The following is a 15869-nucleotide window of genomic DNA, read 5'->3' on the forward strand; positions in this document are numbered from 1 at the left end:
TCATACTTATAACTAGGACATTCAAATAAAATGGTGGACATTTTATATAGTCATTGTTTTTGTAATTATTCTAATAAGCATCTCAAGCATAGTAAATAGCACTAACCTTACAAAAACGTCTCACGTTTTTGAGAAGCTTGTTTTTCAAAACAAAGAGGATCAAGAATAGTCTCAAGCACTGGATGTATAGTATATAAATGTAGACTTGTGACAAATTAAAGGAAAAGCCTGAAGAAACGAGTAGAGGCATAAGAAGTGGAGATGTTTCCATAAGGGTGTCCTAAATGATTCAATGAAGCTATGGCTCATATACTAAGGCCTTCATAGACCCCAGATCTCTCCTCTACTGGACATTTACAGGATATTTTTGAGCGACGTGTTGGACAGCCCTCTCTACCACCATCATCAAAACACCAAATGAGGGAATATCTTTTGGAAGATGTTTTTCGTCCCTTTTGTAGATTTCTAGAAAATTCTAGACTTTATGCCAAGGAGTAATGAATCTGTCCTGGAAGCTCACAGTGGCTCAACACCTGACCAAGACACCTCATGTTGGTTTTTGGTGCAGTCAGATTTGCAGTGTCTGTAGCTGCTGATGGACACATAGTGGTTGTTGCATAACTGGAACCTATGAATAACCCAGGACAGCACAGGCTGTGCAACCACTCGGCATCTCAGACTTCCTTACTACCTGGATTACACTCATTCTCTTTGGGTCTGGGTGCATCCTGTGTCCCTTATTGTTCCAGGTTGTGGCTCCGGCCGAGTAGCATCAGCAGGGTCCTCGACTCTTCCTCTCTCTTTGCTTTCACCAGAAGCTGTTGGAACTGACTAAGATGGCGTTGGCATCCACGTCATCCTGAAGATGATCTTGATGACATGTAACTGTATTGGTGTTATCTTCCATCACTCTCTTAATCTGTACACATATCACATATACACCTTCAAATATTATAAAGTTTGTTAACCCACCAATTGCACACCTTGCAAAAACTTTTATTATTATTTCACTTCTTAGGTTTTTTGTGGCTTTTTGTCTTTGTTCCCATGGGTTTGTTTCAATTTACTGTCTTAAAATATCCATCCCTGTAAGACGGGATTCACTGGCAGTAGAAAGTGAGGACGTTCTGCTGGTTTCCTCGTATCAGCACCGCGGGGCAGTGGAGGCCACAGGTCAGAGTATCCAGCCAGGCCATGTACAGAGCACTGGGGCAGTCGCTGTGTGGCACAGGAAGGCTCCTGGAAAAAACATGACATTTACATGAACATAACAAAACAGCACAACAAAAACAAACGCTGCCTTCATTTGACCTATGATGAAAAAACGACATAAGTCAAATTAGTGCCCGCTGTGGTTTGCAGTGAAACCAGAAAGACCTGATCTCTCCCATCTTTTTCATTTTTTTAATCACACTGCCATTGGTGTAGTGTTCACATAGTTTGTTCCTGGATATATGAGGGTAGAGATAGGAGGAAGGGAGAACATGGGGATGATACTTTTTTGTTACTTTCTTCCAAAACGAAGCGGAGCATCTCCAAAATATGTAAAAAATATCCAAAATACTGACCACCCACTTTTAGAGACATTGTAGGTGCAGGATCTCAAGGGAAAACTGCAATACAGCATGTGCATTAAAGGACCAGTGTGTAGGATATAGGGAATCTATTGGGAGAAATAATTATAATTATGTTTTCATTCGTGTATAATCACCTAAAACTAAGAAGAGCCCTTCATATCTACATAGAGAGCAGGCCCTCCTCCATGGAGCCCGCCCTGTTGCGAACAGACAAACCAAATACTAGCTCTAGAGAGGGACTTTTGTGTTTTTACGTTAAGATGGCGGCTTGAGTTTGGTGGTGCAAATTCACTTGAAGGCCACCGTAGATTCTCACCCCTAGATGCCACTAAATCCTACACACTGATCCTTTAAATATGCTCAATTTGCAGTGAATCTGATGAGCCTTGATGTGATATTTCAATTAACTTGTCATATCCTGAACTGATAATTTAAACTGTGTACTCACACAAGCACGAGAGCAGCGTGTTGTGAATTCCTCCGGATGATTTCATTCAGCCTCACTTTTCTCTCAGACTGTGAAGGGGGGAAATAAAAAGTAAACTTCCAACTGATGGACCCTGACACACAGAGATATTTGAGTTTATTCACAGTGATTGACATCAAAAGGGGCAGCATGTTGTTGGACATTAATAATGTATACACACACACAGACAGACCCTGACCTTAAGTTTGAAGGCCTCAAACTCTTTTTCTGATATTTTCCACGGGGTGCTTTGTCTCAGGTCCTGAACACTTTCCTGCTGCTCATCATACAGCCCGAAGGGGGCAACACTGTCCAAAAACCGACTCAGGCTGAGAAGCAGCAAGAAAAAAAGGTCAGTGTATGATGAAGGACAGAGCGAAAATCTACTTAAATTACAAAAATCTAATCTTGATCTTTGAAGGTTCAAAGACATTTGTAAAACACTATCTAATACTAAAGCCCATTGTGGTTCATTTGTCTCATTTTAAACCAACATTTTTATGTGATTACAGCATGCGCTTGTGTGTGGAAAAATCCTTCGGGGTGTCATCTTGGAACAGACCACTCGGGGAGTTAGAAAACTTCAAATACTGCACACAGTGGATTTAAGGTTTTGTCATTAGTTTGTTCCAAATAAAGCTACAACTTGGGTTTGTGCAAGGAAGTGAAAATGACATCTGTCATTATAAACCGATCCCTTCCTGTATCAGTACAACAGTTCAGTTTTCAGGGTCTGTTGTAACTTGTAACTTGTAACTTGTGACTTGTGACAGTGACTGCGAAAGGTTTTGCAGACATACTTCTTGGCGTGTGGACGCCTCTCACTGTCCGTCATGACTGTAACATCGTTAAAATCCAAACGAAACCTCTTCAGCAGTGCGATCATCCTGAAAGGCACAACAATCAAGTCTATAAGCACATCAGTTTCCACAGACCATCATGCACTCTGTTATATACTGCAACAGAAAAGTGTCCATGAACTGGAGTGAGAACTCAAAATATCTATGTATTGCAAATACAACCTCCATGAAAAAATACATTGGATTTAATATAAAACTATCTGGTTTTTAAAAAGATACGATTTTATAAATTCAGATCGTTACGAGCCCAAAACCTACTCGTTGCGGCCTTCCTCCATGTTTTGTTCATCTCCTACGATGAAGACCCTGACCTTACTGCGGTGCCAGCGTTTCCCCCTGGTGAGCAGGTAAGGCACCAGCAGAGTCAGACCTGAAAAGACAAGAAGAAGAGAAATACTACAGTTAAGAAAGAGAAGCCGTGATAAATGTGCATTTTTGGAGGTGGCTCCCCCATGTTCCCACTAACTATTATTGTAATAAATGATTAAGGTTTTTTAAAAACTGAGATGTTATTATTGATTATCATCCCATCTACATTATCTGATTATTATTATTATTATTAATAACAACAAGTCGACATACAACTAGTGTATTGTGCTTGTTTTGTCAGGTCAGACCTCTCTTTAGGCTCACCTCCATCATCAGCTATCCAGTAGACATCGATGGTCTTCTTCCCCTGGTCATTCTGAAACACTGTCTTGATCTGATCACTGTCGCCTTTATCGGAGATGTCGTCAGCTGTAACAGCAAGAGGAGGAAGGGTGAGGTGCAGGGGAAATAATTATTTTTAATCTGAGTAATATAACAAAGTAATAATGCACTCTGAGATGTCCCAATATAATGAAATACTTTAACGAACGAGGTGGTGGTGAGAACACCATGAAGTAACATAGGGTCTAGTCCTTTATTTTACATATCCGCACTTACCAAAGGAAAAACAGAAGCTGGGTTTATATTCTCATTGTCTGCTGTGTGTGCAGTGCAGGAAGAGCAAAGAGGCTGCCGAAATCTCACCTTAATTAAACCTGCAATAACGTTTTTGGCCACTCGGCGGTAGCAGAAACAAGTTGTGAACACAACATTGACACGTTTAAGTTGATAGGGCAAACTTGTTAGCAAACAGTTGCATATTTGACTGACTGAGGGAGTATGTCAGTAAGAAAATGAATGAGTAATTGAGGAAGGGAAGGACTGTGTACTTTATTAACACTGCATTCAAATCATATAGGAATAACATGCATCTGAATTTGTATTAAAACTGTCAGATATGTCAGTGCACTTCAGTGGGTTACATTTTACTTTAGTAACATATGAGTCCCTTTAAGAGATGTAGTCATAATAGTAATAATAAAAGTCAGAGCTGGACCTAAAAATGGTTTTCTATTTGAGTTACAGTTGGATCAATTAGGATTTAACAGTACAGATGATTCCTCAAGAATGAATGCAGGTCAACAGGATGTCCTCAGAACTGTGTATGTGTGCATACAGTAAGTCCTCACCTGATTCCCTCTCAGGAGACTGCTGGTCGTCATTTTCAACAGATTCATCAGGTTCAAAGCCCTGGTTCACTGGAAATTATTTTTTTAATAATTATGTAAATATGACAAGTTGTAGGAAAGCACACAGTGAAAATTCAAAGAGAGTATGAAGTCTGGATTTCTAACCTTCAAAATCAAACTGGTCAGAGATATCCAGCCCGTCCATCATCCTCAAGATACACAAACAGTAGTTAGAGTCGAAGGTATCACTAGAGAAAGGAAACGCAAAAGAAGAGGAGAAAGTTAAGACGCAGGTTTTAAAGTGAAATGGTGATACAAATTAATACCAGTTAATCTTACTGCACCTGTAACCATTGGCAGTTTATTAGGTACACCTAGCTAAAACTAACGCAGTCCAGCTTTAAATCCTACCTTCATGAAGGTTTTAATATTCAACTTTTGTTTAAACTAAAATATCCTCACACTATAGAAAGCTGTGTAGTCTTTTAAATATTTTTTTTTCTGTTTCTTTATCTACTCTTACTATATGGTGTTGGTATAATCTTCAATGCTTTCAGGAGAACTGTCCCTCCAGTTTGCCTTGAAGCCCAGGACCAGAGTGTTGGGCTTCAGCTTGCCAAGACCAGAAGCCTTGAAAAAAAAAGTCAAATGAGAACAAAAAAAATATATTTAAAGTTTTAGGGTTCACAAAATACAAATACAAACACACTGTAAGTAGAAATACTATATGGGTAGCCCCATGTGCTTTGTATGATAGAAGCTGTAGTTGCTTCCCACAGATAAACACATGCAGCTTCTCAAATAGGAGATGTTTTACCTGCAGCAAGTGTCGTGCTCCAACTCTGAGGCTGTCGGCGGTGAAAGGGGTATAAAAGGAGCGCACCTTCCTCTTGTTCATCCACTTCACCAACCAATCTGTGGCATCGTGCGGCCGAGTCTGCCTGTCCTGCTCCTAGAGGAGTCAGGAATTCAATAATATCTTCAATGATTTAATGAAAGACATGACCAATAAAACATGTTTGATGAAAAGCTACCGTAAAGATGTTGCAGATCGGAGGGTTTCTTTGTTACAAGGATATAAATCATCTCTCTTATTTTCCTTTTTTTGAGACTGACCGTGATGATGTCTCCACAGATCATGAGGCTTATATGCTTGGTGAAGGAGCCAACAAAGTCCACCAGGGCTGGTCGCTGGTTTGGTGGCCCAGTCAGGACGAGGCATTGCGGTCTGAAAGAACCCATCAGAGGACACAGATGAGGGTAAACAGTCACTGTGTGAATGAATACGATCAGCAGTGATAGTCACTTCTAAAAGATAACATGTAAATACAGAACTATTCTAATAAATGAGAAGTATGAGATCAAATTCCAGACTTTCACACGAATAACATGTTCTCATACAAACATCAGCTGACGTGTGATGGGGGGATTATTGATGCATAATATGAGAACTCTGGTCGCTCACCTAAAATTCTTGACATGATCCTCGACACCAGACAGAGAGACCGAGTACGACAACGCCATGTTGTAAGTACCTGCCTGGACTGACGAGCCCCAGTTTACCTCTGTGGATGTCCAAACATACACAAGAGGTGACTATGAAAGAACTCAGGGACAAAATCATGCTGTTCTGACTTATTCCACTCTATAATCTCGTCTGTGTTAGTCTTATTGGAACACAGTTGCATTTCAAAACACATGATTTGTTTGGGACTCACTTGGCTTGTTGTAATTGACGTATCCAAACAGAAAGAAGATGATACAGAAGGTGGTGAGAGCAGCCCACCAGGTAAACAGGAACATCAGCACCACAGAGATCACTGCTCCAAACAAAGCCGTCCATTTACTGTAGTAGTGAAATGACGGCCTCCATCCTAAAGGGGGCGACAATGAGAAATAGAGGATTTTCAAGTGGCATAAAATGCCCCCAAAATGTACTTAACCTCAAAAAAGAAAACCTTAAACCCCAAACCTGAGCCCAGACAGAAATCTCACATGGGTCATTTTGGAAAGCAATGACAAACGACCATTTTGTCATTTAGTTTGTAGGACTTGTGTGTAGTGTAGTGTAGTGTGTGAGCAGGTAACCCACCAGGGGAGTTGGTGATTGAGGCGTGAAAGCAGCTGAAGTTGATGAGGCTGTAGGAACACAGGAAGAAGTTGGAGATCAAGGCTGCAATGGTGTTCAGCTCAGCTGTAACGATGCAGGAGACGAGAAATCAGAAACACATCCACAAATGCAGAGCTAGATAAAGCTTCTGAAAACTCCTTCAACTGTTTTCTCTTTACTTAAATATTCAATCATTAAAACAAGAACAAAAACACAGTTTTGTGAAGAGATTAAAACAAATCAATAATTCCAATAACTAAACAAAGACAGCATTAGATCACACCCACCAATGAGAATGAAGGCCACAGCAATGATGTAGCAGAGTATATAGGCCCGGAGTGGCTCATCATTTTTCCCATAACCCTTTGCAAAGAATCCAATGTATGGGTATAAGTTGTCTCTGCACAGACACTGGTAGATAAGGCAGAAAATATAAGCTTGTAAAACAAAAATGTGCATCATGGTAGACTACATTTATACATACTTTAGTCCATCAAATCTTCATATCTACGCCGTTTTTATTATGTTACTTTCCGTCATGTTGCTGCCCCTTTGAGAGGTATTTGATGCTACAGCAAAGATGGTCAAGCTATCGTGGATGGTGGTGTCATTTGTCTTAACCAATCATAGTAAAGAAAAACAGCTGAAACTTTAAAAATCCTTCCTACTTTTAAAGCAGTCTGGCAGTTCAACAATGTAATAAATTCTTGAAAACTTTGTAGGTGGATAACGGTTACTGCTGCTGTTGATTTTTGCATCAAATACAAACAGTGAAATCATGTGAATCATGTTCAGCTATACTGTTTTCTGTACTAGACAGTAGTAAAAGATACTCTACAATACAGGGGGATGCATTAACCATGTTTAAAAATACATTACATATTATGTATATGTACACCAGCTTTTAATAGAGGAAAAAGTGCAACTCCGCTGCTTATCAAAGCGAATTGTTTATTAATGGTTGTTTTATTGCTTTTTTCAAATATGGAATTGCATATTTTTATTGATAAAAGTACAACTTAGATAGATGTAAGAGGCAGCTTAACATCAGGGTGTAGCTCTGGTTTCTCACCTGAAAGACTTTCGGGGCGGACACGAGGAAGCCGAGGGCAGACGACAGGCTGGCTGCAAAGACACCAGCAGTGATGAGGTAATAGAAACCTGAAATTTGGCCCAGTACCTGGTTGGAATAGTCATCATTAAGAAGGAGTGTTGACATTATCATATATCATAAAACGGTAACGAACACAGGTATTGTGAACACAGATTATAGACATCAACATTTAAGGAAAACTGTCTCATTTTACAAACCCAGTGGAAGACTTTTGAATAAAAAAAGATCATGAAGGACAGAAGGCCTTCTGGATTGAATGGTACCTTTGAATTGTTGGCCAGGCCATATTCACAAGACTGTGACTGGATGCACTCTGTGAAGTTCCAGCCAAGGTTACATCCCAGACCCACACAGGCGTCAGTGATGTTTCCAGCCAGAATGTCACTTATGTTACCAGAGGCGTCCCGCACCACACACGACGCTGGAGGAGAAAGAAGATGTAAATATTATATGATTTAATGTGATAGCTCAGTCACATGAAACATATTGCTGCTCTTTACGACCACAACTGCTCGTTAAATGATGTGTTTATTCGAGTTGACATTTTGGGTCTACTAGGATTGGGTCTGACTTACTTGGGACCCAATCAGGTCTCTCTTTCTTTGAAAATGAATTTAAGCATGTCGAGTTTGGGTTCGGGCTCAAAATTGTGGGCCCTTGAAGACCTCTAGTAAAACCCACATTACACAAATATATTGAATAAATGGTACTTGTGGCTGCAGTAGCTAAGTGCAAATATATGCAGGTATTCGTGTGCAAATCCTTCACTGCTTGTTAATAATATCAATGGCAGCTGGGATTAATGATTTTTTGTGTTTGTCCTGGCCAGACGGACTTTATATCAGCGCTCCAATGAGGTATGACAAGGGTTTGAAGGGTCCTGTGCATCATGAAGTGCTGAAGTGCATAAAGTTTGTCACATCTCTCCCTTTTCTACTATTTCCAGACAATCAATCCTCTCATGCTCATGCAGTACACTGATGACACTGCTCTTAATATGAGTGATAAATCCTCAGGCTCCCTGCCTTCTGGGTCTCCTACCAAACGATCTAGCACCTCAAATAACCCCTACCAGTTCATATAATTCAACCAATTAGAAGCGAATCAAAATAAATATGTTAAATGAGTAGCTTACCAACAGTGACAGAAATAACGAGATAGCTGAATGTAGTCCAGACAATGGCTGTGATAGTGCCTTTGGGGATAGCAGTAGCAGGATCCTGCAAAAGGAAATATTACACAAGTCAACATTCATGTAGTCTTGTTGGTAGCTGTGACATAAAAAGTATCTCTCTGAAATTACTTTCTCTTCTTACTTTGAGGTCTCCAGAGATGTTGGCACCAGACAGGATGCCGATGGCGGAGGGGAAGAAAATGGCAAACATCTGGAAAAAGTTGCCTTCAGGTCCTCTCCAGTCTGGTTTCAGGTTCGATATGAAGATCTCACCTGATGACGGGCAACAAAAACACGAAGGTTAGGGAACGTTTGTCATCATGGTTACAATAACAACCACATGGTGAAGGTGATGGAACAGATTTTATGCACTCATGCGATTACATTTCGATTATATTTATTTCCTTTTCATCTAATATGTATCCAGTTATAAAAACTGAAAATATAAACTACGGATAAACTACATAAGAGCCGCTAAAAAAAGTGAAACTACGCAAAGTTTGAGCTACAAATGATATTTTTTCATAATCCAAATTTGCCCTGATTTTTCTCAGCAGATTGTCATGGTTTTAATATGCAGAATATGCGCAGGGTTAGGGTTAGACAAAAAATCAATACAATGATCCCTCAAGTAAATTAAGGGTTAGGATTAGAGAGAAGTCTGAGCTCACTTTGGTAGCCAAAGATGCCCTGGGCCCGTTTCTCTTGACTGGGAGGGATGATTGTGCCCACCAAGTAGTTGGTAAACGAGACCATAAGAACTGCAAAGAACAAAATCTGGGCCTGAGAGACAGAGACAAATGAAAGAGAAGAAAAAAAGGAAAAATAAATGATTGAAGAGTAAAAGTTAGTAAGAGATAGGGAGATGTATGGGCCAAATCCAGCAAATAAAGTGAGATGTGTCAGGATGTGCTCACCTTGGACTCCCACTCCATTCCAGCCAATGAAATGAGCAGAAGAAAAGTCACCGTGATCAAGCCCACAATACGGACATCGTTGACTGCGTCGACCATGACAATACCAAACTCCTACATTAATACAACCAAATTATGCACACATACATAAGAAACCAAACATGATGTATATAGAGTAAGTGTTGGGTAAACATTAACGTCAGGAGTCATCATTGGACCTTTCAGTTCAAATGTTTTTGAGTTCAAAGTAATTTACGCTTTACAAATGAAGAATACTGTTATGTTATGCCCAAGAGCTCAGTAGATATCATATATATATACATTATATATATATCTTCAGAGTGTTGAAGTACCTGCATTAAATCACGGACAACCTCTGCAAAGCCAACAGTATTGAGGGCACAGGCCAGAGCGTTGGCGAAGGAAAAGACCATCCCAATTGGTCCACCAATTTCAGGACCCAGGGAGCGGGAGATCATGAAATACGCCCCACCTGAAAATGATGTTCAACCACAAAAGATTATCATAAAATATGACAGACACCATTTAGGTATAAATGATAACTAATTTTGCGGAAATCTAAAAATATATTTTATTTTGATTGTATCCAAGACTTTGCACAGATTTTAAGACACAGCAAGTGACGGACCTGAGATTACCCTCCCGTTGGTGGCGATGGCGGAGATGGAGAGGGCAGTTACTGAGGTCACCGTCACAGACATCAGGATAATAAGCCAAGTCAACACTGAGATGAGATGAGGTATTCATCATTACTATGATATTACATCAATATTGTTGGGTATTTATTTTTAGGTTTCAAGGCCTATCGTAGCTAGCTTTTTTGCCTCTACATGATCATGTGTATGTACTGTACATGTAGGAGTTTGTGAATCACTTCTAGTTGTCACTGAATATGGAGAAAACAGGAGTAATGGCAGTATGCTGCAGGTGTAAACACAAACATAATCAGTTTTGGACCAGCGTAGGGCACAAAGTTTGGTTGAAAAACTCATATTACAGTTTATGTCTCTACAAAGAATCCTGAGGGGTCAGCATCGAGTGTGACTTGAGTTGTCGAAATTTAAAAGGCTAAAATTATTTTACTTCTTCATTTGCATGTTTCAACCCATTATGCGTTTAAGGTTAACTTCAGGTTAACTTAACTTAACCAGAAATGTGCACACACTATTCTCATGCAACATAATGTGTAAAGGTAAACTAATTAAAGTCATAGAGAGTGAGAGCAAGCAATGGAGCGTTACAGTCACAAAACAGAGGAATGAAGTGATAACTCACAAATGCCTGCCTGAGAAGTGATCCATGACAGGCGGAGAAACAGGATGACTCCCCAAATGTTGAGCATGCAACGAACCTGTGACAAAAGATTAATAAAAACAGTTCACTAAGTGTTTTTTAGTGGGATGTACACACGTTAAAACAATTGAAATGATTGTGAAATATATGTATATACATTCAAATGCAAACAAGCTTCGCTCACCATGACTCCAGTCACCCAGCCAAATCTAACAGGAGCTTTCTCCTGCGGAGCTTGAGACTCCTCATTCCCGCTGTCTGTGACTGGCAGGCTGCTAACTCCCGAGTCTGTGGTGGTGTTTGCCACCTCCACCTCCTGAGAAAAGCACATTTTATACAAAAAAGAGGAGAGACAGACATTACAGCATGGCTCATACAACATGCCTAACTTATTGTAACCACTGAACTCTGTAATCTTCACATATGTTTGAATCAGTTTAAGTCTGAAAAAATGTAAATAGCCCGATGATAATGAATCCAATTTAGCCCCTACCCCAAATATTCAAAAATCTTTGGAATTGACAATGAATTAGTGAAAATACAATTGATATAATTAACTAATTGTGACACATATACAGAATATTCAGTGCTATTTCCAGTGGTGGAAGTATTAACAAGTTTTACTTAAGTAAAGGTAGCAAAATGTAAAAATAATCCTGCATTCAAAATTTTACTTAAGTAAAAGAAAAAAAAGGGCTCCGCCAAGTTAGATGGTGAGTTTCTGTGAGATGTGGTTCGCAGAGGTGAAGAAAAACTTACCTCGAAGGACCTGCGGAGAGCCTCAAGAGATGGTCGGCTCCTCGCCTGCTGGCGTGGCAGTGTGCTGGCGTAATGCTCCAGCTGCGGCACCAGGTCCAGCGTGCTGTAGAAGGAAGACCTCCGCAGCTCCATCCTCGAGCCCTGAGGCTCTGATGCACTGTTGCAGAAGAGGTGCAAGCAAAAGTGTTATTTACAGAGAAAAACAGAAAAAAATAAAAGCAAATTAAACAAAATGTTGAAGCTAATTTGCAATTGTCACAAGCTGCAGTTCCTTTAATGGCCACTAGATGCTGCTAGACTATGAATAATTTACCTGAAAATCTGACAGAAAATACATTTCAGTGACAGTAAATTCAACATGGCATTTCTGTTTTTTTTGAGAGTTCAAGGTTTAATCTCCACTTACTTAAAGTATCTAATGATGCAGGCATAAAAATACCACAGAAACACGATCTATATGGTTTTAGGACAGCAAAATATATATATTTGTATATCGTTGTCGATTCATTCCATTTTGTTGGTTTCATTTGAGTTAGTCTGTAGTGTCTAGGAATGACTAAAGTTAACGTTAACCTAAAATTATGACTAATTCTTAAATATGGAATAAAGGATATAGTGACCAGTGATATAATGTGATTTGGAAAGTGTGAATGGACACGAGAAGTTAACAACACAAACCTTGAGTCCACTTCAGAGACAACGATGGTTGGAGGAATTTGGAGGTTACCATCTTGTTGCTGCCTGCTGGCGTCAAAATGGTGTGAAGAGTACCTGGGATGTCCCTCCTCATTGGTTGAGAAGCGGACACGAGGGAGAACGCCTTGGACTAACCCATCACGTTTGGATTTGATCTGCCCCATCGGCACGTCTTACTGATTCCTGTGGGGGAGTGGGGGGCTGATTAAGAATTGTTAGCATCAAGTTTTTTTAAATGATGTATGAGACACAGAAATGATGGTCACCAGTACTAATATCAATTATCTGAAGAGGGAATTCATTTAATTGCTAATGGTCAACATGCCACATTGGTCCTCTAACAGTGACCATGTCTGTAACTAGTAGTTACCAAGCGATCTGGTCTCACTTGGACTCAGCTAAGTAACTAAACTAAACTAAACTAAGGTGGTTAGTTTCTTGGCAATTCCCAAGAGGTGAATGAAAAGTGTTGATCAATTTGCTAAAAACGCTGTAAATATGGGTTAAAGTTGGTAAATGTTTGATTTTACTGATACTGATTCATACTAAAAAGAATTGTCTTTTGACTATAATGATGCGGACTCGTTACTGATTCAATATAAGTCTTGAATGCAAGTGCATTGTGTGGGAGTCGTCTTTTCGACAAGATCCCGAGCTCGTCTATGAAGCGCCTGCATTAGAAATAGTAACTGTGTCTTTTTTCAAACCTGCTAGACAACATTTAGCATAAGATCATAAATTGTTTGTGAGGGTTTTATTAGGTGAGATTTTCGTGTAAACATATTATTTCTTTCTTTCTAGTGAGACCAAAATAAATGAATGCTACAAATAGTTGCAAATGTATTTAACCTAATATATTGATCATAATACTGAAATAACCTCCTACAAACTAATGCAGCAATAACCTGAACTTTATCCAATCACAATACACATTTTAAATGTGATTAAAGGGCGTGTCTGTCTAACATATTAAGGAAAAACAAGTCTTAAAGTACTCACACAGGTGTTTTCTATTCCAGATGAAAAAGCTGTTGCCAACAGATGAAATATGTTCCCTCTTTCATTTGACACTGCGACTCTTTATATCTATACCGTCAATGAGGGGACATCCCCTCCTATCTTTCTCAGCTTTCTCCCTCCCCCTCACAGACACACACACACACACACACCTTATCATTGTGTACACTAAAAAAAAAATAGATATGAAAGATAATTTTGCTTCTTTCTGATGCATGATCTTGTAGTTTATTCCATAAATTAATTATTTGGGAAAATAGCAAATGACTCAACTTAGGTTAAAAAAAGTAATCCGGTCTTGAAACAAACCTGGTTCACACGCTCATCTTTAAACTGTTATCATTTTCACATAGTAGAATAAAATACAATATTTGAGTGATAATGCAACATTTTAACACACATAAAGTGTCTGTTGACAGTATGTTTTCCAGGTAACCTCTTATATTTTATATTTTTTGTTTCTGGTAGTGGCTCTCTCAGAAAATATATCATCACACAACACAGGAAGTGTTTCTGGCAGCAGCAACAGCAAAGTTTGGTGTAAACAGAAGAACAAGCGGGTGGTTAGTAATAGCAACCACAGCTGAACAGATTTTACAGTTACGTCCTATGTACTGTAAACTCAAAATACAACACACACCTTTTATTCTATTTTCTTGGAAGCACACGTCAAATATGTCACATTAATGGTCGTTTAATAGAAAAATCTTGACAAGAAGTAGACACACAGTAACACCAAAATAATTCCCCACTCTTCAGCACCTAAAAGACGTGAAGATGAACATTTTTATAATGTTTTGGGATCTTTATTCATCATTTATTCTGGGATGTTTGTTCAAAATATGAGCTATTTTCACTTATTCTGGTACTCAAAAATTCTTGTGAAATGTTTCTAAATACGACGACAATCATAAATGACACATTATAATGTGCGTAAATTCAAATTTTCAGAGATAAGGCAACGGCTGAGCTTTTGTTGGCTGACTCAACCTACGTTTCATTTCAGAATTGTTGACTGTACGTGACCTAGTAATGTTCTCCAGGTCCTCGTCTGCTTTCACAAGATGCACACTAAAAATAGTTTAGAGGGCCCTTTATTGTCTTCTATTCTATTTCTTAACTTTGACAACTCTTGGAACTCTAAAAGACCATTTCATTAGTCAAATGTCTCACTAAAGACACCAAAACAATGTCTATCAATGTCTGTTCAAAAACTAGTAATTGTCTCATTTAAACACATTGTGTACACAACAGATAGTGAGGTACAATGAGGATTTGGCTCCTAACATTCACACACATGCTTATGCTTTAAAATATGTGACAGAAAATGTTTCTACCACATATAGCCAAATCGAATAAAGTACTATTTATAAACAGTAGCAGAGGGGTGTTGTTGATGTTGACACTGATACACTGCAAAAAAAAAACATCTCAAAAAGTGATTTAATCAATGTCGTGCCTTACAATTTGAAAAATAATTATTATCCATAAACAAAGGACGTATCAGGAGGTCGTTATCTGTGGTCATTTTAATCTCGATTAGGTAGGTTTCTGGAAAATACAGTATTTTGAAACCTAGCTGACTACTCCAGTAATAACAAAATGAAATCTCTTTAATTGGATTTTTTTCAACCCATTTTCCCTTTGGCTTAAGAAAGCCCCATACTGAGTGGCTTCTTTAAAGATGGAAACTTCTTGCAGTGTATTATTCATAGTGCCAGTACCCAGCTATTATTAAACCTGCTCTATTGCCTCCTGCACCCTACATGCTCACAATGCCATTGTGCGCTGGTCAAAGTCACTTGTTACACCCACACTGGTAGAGGAGTCACTAAGGTAGGTGTCTGCGCAGAATCTTGCTCCAAAATGAGAAATTAACCATTTGTAGACTCCACTTACAGTTCGACTTTGTGGTGCTTGTGTATCGCATGTCTCCAAGCTGACAAATCGTCGAGATACTGAGTGCTTTTCAAATATTTTTACTTTCAAAATTTAATATCACTCTTCATATATTGACCTCTGAGGAGTATAAGGCCTTGCAGATAATCAGGATTGCGCAACAATCTCTTGCAGCATTGCTATAAGATAGTGACTGACATGCTTGTAACCTCCCGTGAACTTGGGAGTGTCTGTTTACAGATCATTTTGTCAGGAAGGTCACGTTTAGAAAGCATAAAAGACACCTCAGGGGTCAAGACGGCCATCAATGGTTATGTCTGGTGTCAAAGTAAATAAGTGCAATGACTATGTATGTGACATTTCCAGGAATGCCGTGTTTACACCGTTCCTCCCTACTGTCCCTGTTCTTTCCTTATCTCGCCTCTCCCCTTTCGTCCTTTTTTCCTTGTACAATGCACTCTTGACAGGAA

The 15869-nt window shown here is 39.2% G+C and overlaps 1 protein-coding gene across 1 annotated transcript; it reads right to left on the bottom strand.

The window, feature by feature from the left end:
- Positions 1–1100: 1100 nt before the first annotated feature.
- slc12a10.1 (solute carrier family 12 member 10, tandem duplicate 1) lies at positions 1101–12647 on the bottom strand. Its single transcript, XM_070929790.1, has 27 exons — positions 12466–12647; positions 11788–11944; positions 11213–11344; positions 11011–11086; positions 10364–10459; positions 10068–10207; positions 9718–9828; positions 9472–9583; positions 8943–9073; positions 8762–8846; positions 7890–8047; positions 7585–7692; positions 6800–6923; positions 6495–6596; positions 6121–6276; positions 5868–5967; positions 5519–5630; positions 5220–5354; positions 4926–5032; positions 4568–4650; positions 4403–4471; positions 3537–3641; positions 3162–3273; positions 2844–2930; positions 2243–2372; positions 2026–2093; positions 1101–1239 (listed from the first exon to the last, which is right to left on the bottom strand). Exons 1-27 carry the CDS (start codon positions 12645–12647, stop codon positions 1101–1103), a joined length of 3117 nt encoding a protein of 1038 aa, XP_070785891.1.
- Between the last annotated feature and the right edge of the window lie 3222 nt (positions 12648–15869).

Source organism: Enoplosus armatus, chromosome 23, assembly GCF_043641665.1.
Source record: "Enoplosus armatus isolate fEnoArm2 chromosome 23, fEnoArm2.hap1, whole genome shotgun sequence".
Classification (NCBI taxonomy): Eukaryota; Metazoa; Chordata; class Actinopteri; order Centrarchiformes; family Enoplosidae; genus Enoplosus; species Enoplosus armatus.

What these genes read in the sequence shown, in the direction of transcription:
- slc12a10.1 (XM_070929790.1), bottom strand. Translation starts at nt 12,647, where the DNA reads ATGGGGCAGATCAAATCCAAACGTGATGGGTTAGTCCAAGGCGTTCTC. An exon ending in CGTTATTTCTGTCACTGTTG is followed by an intron (nt 8,048 to 8,761) that starts GTAAGCTACTCA and finishes TTTCTCCTCCAG; the next exon opens with CGTCGTGTGTGGTGCGGGAC. An exon ending in TGACCAGTTTGATTTTGAAG is followed by an intron (nt 4,472 to 4,567) that starts GTTAGAAATCCA and finishes AATAATTTCCAG; the next exon opens with TGAACCAGGGCTTTGAACCT.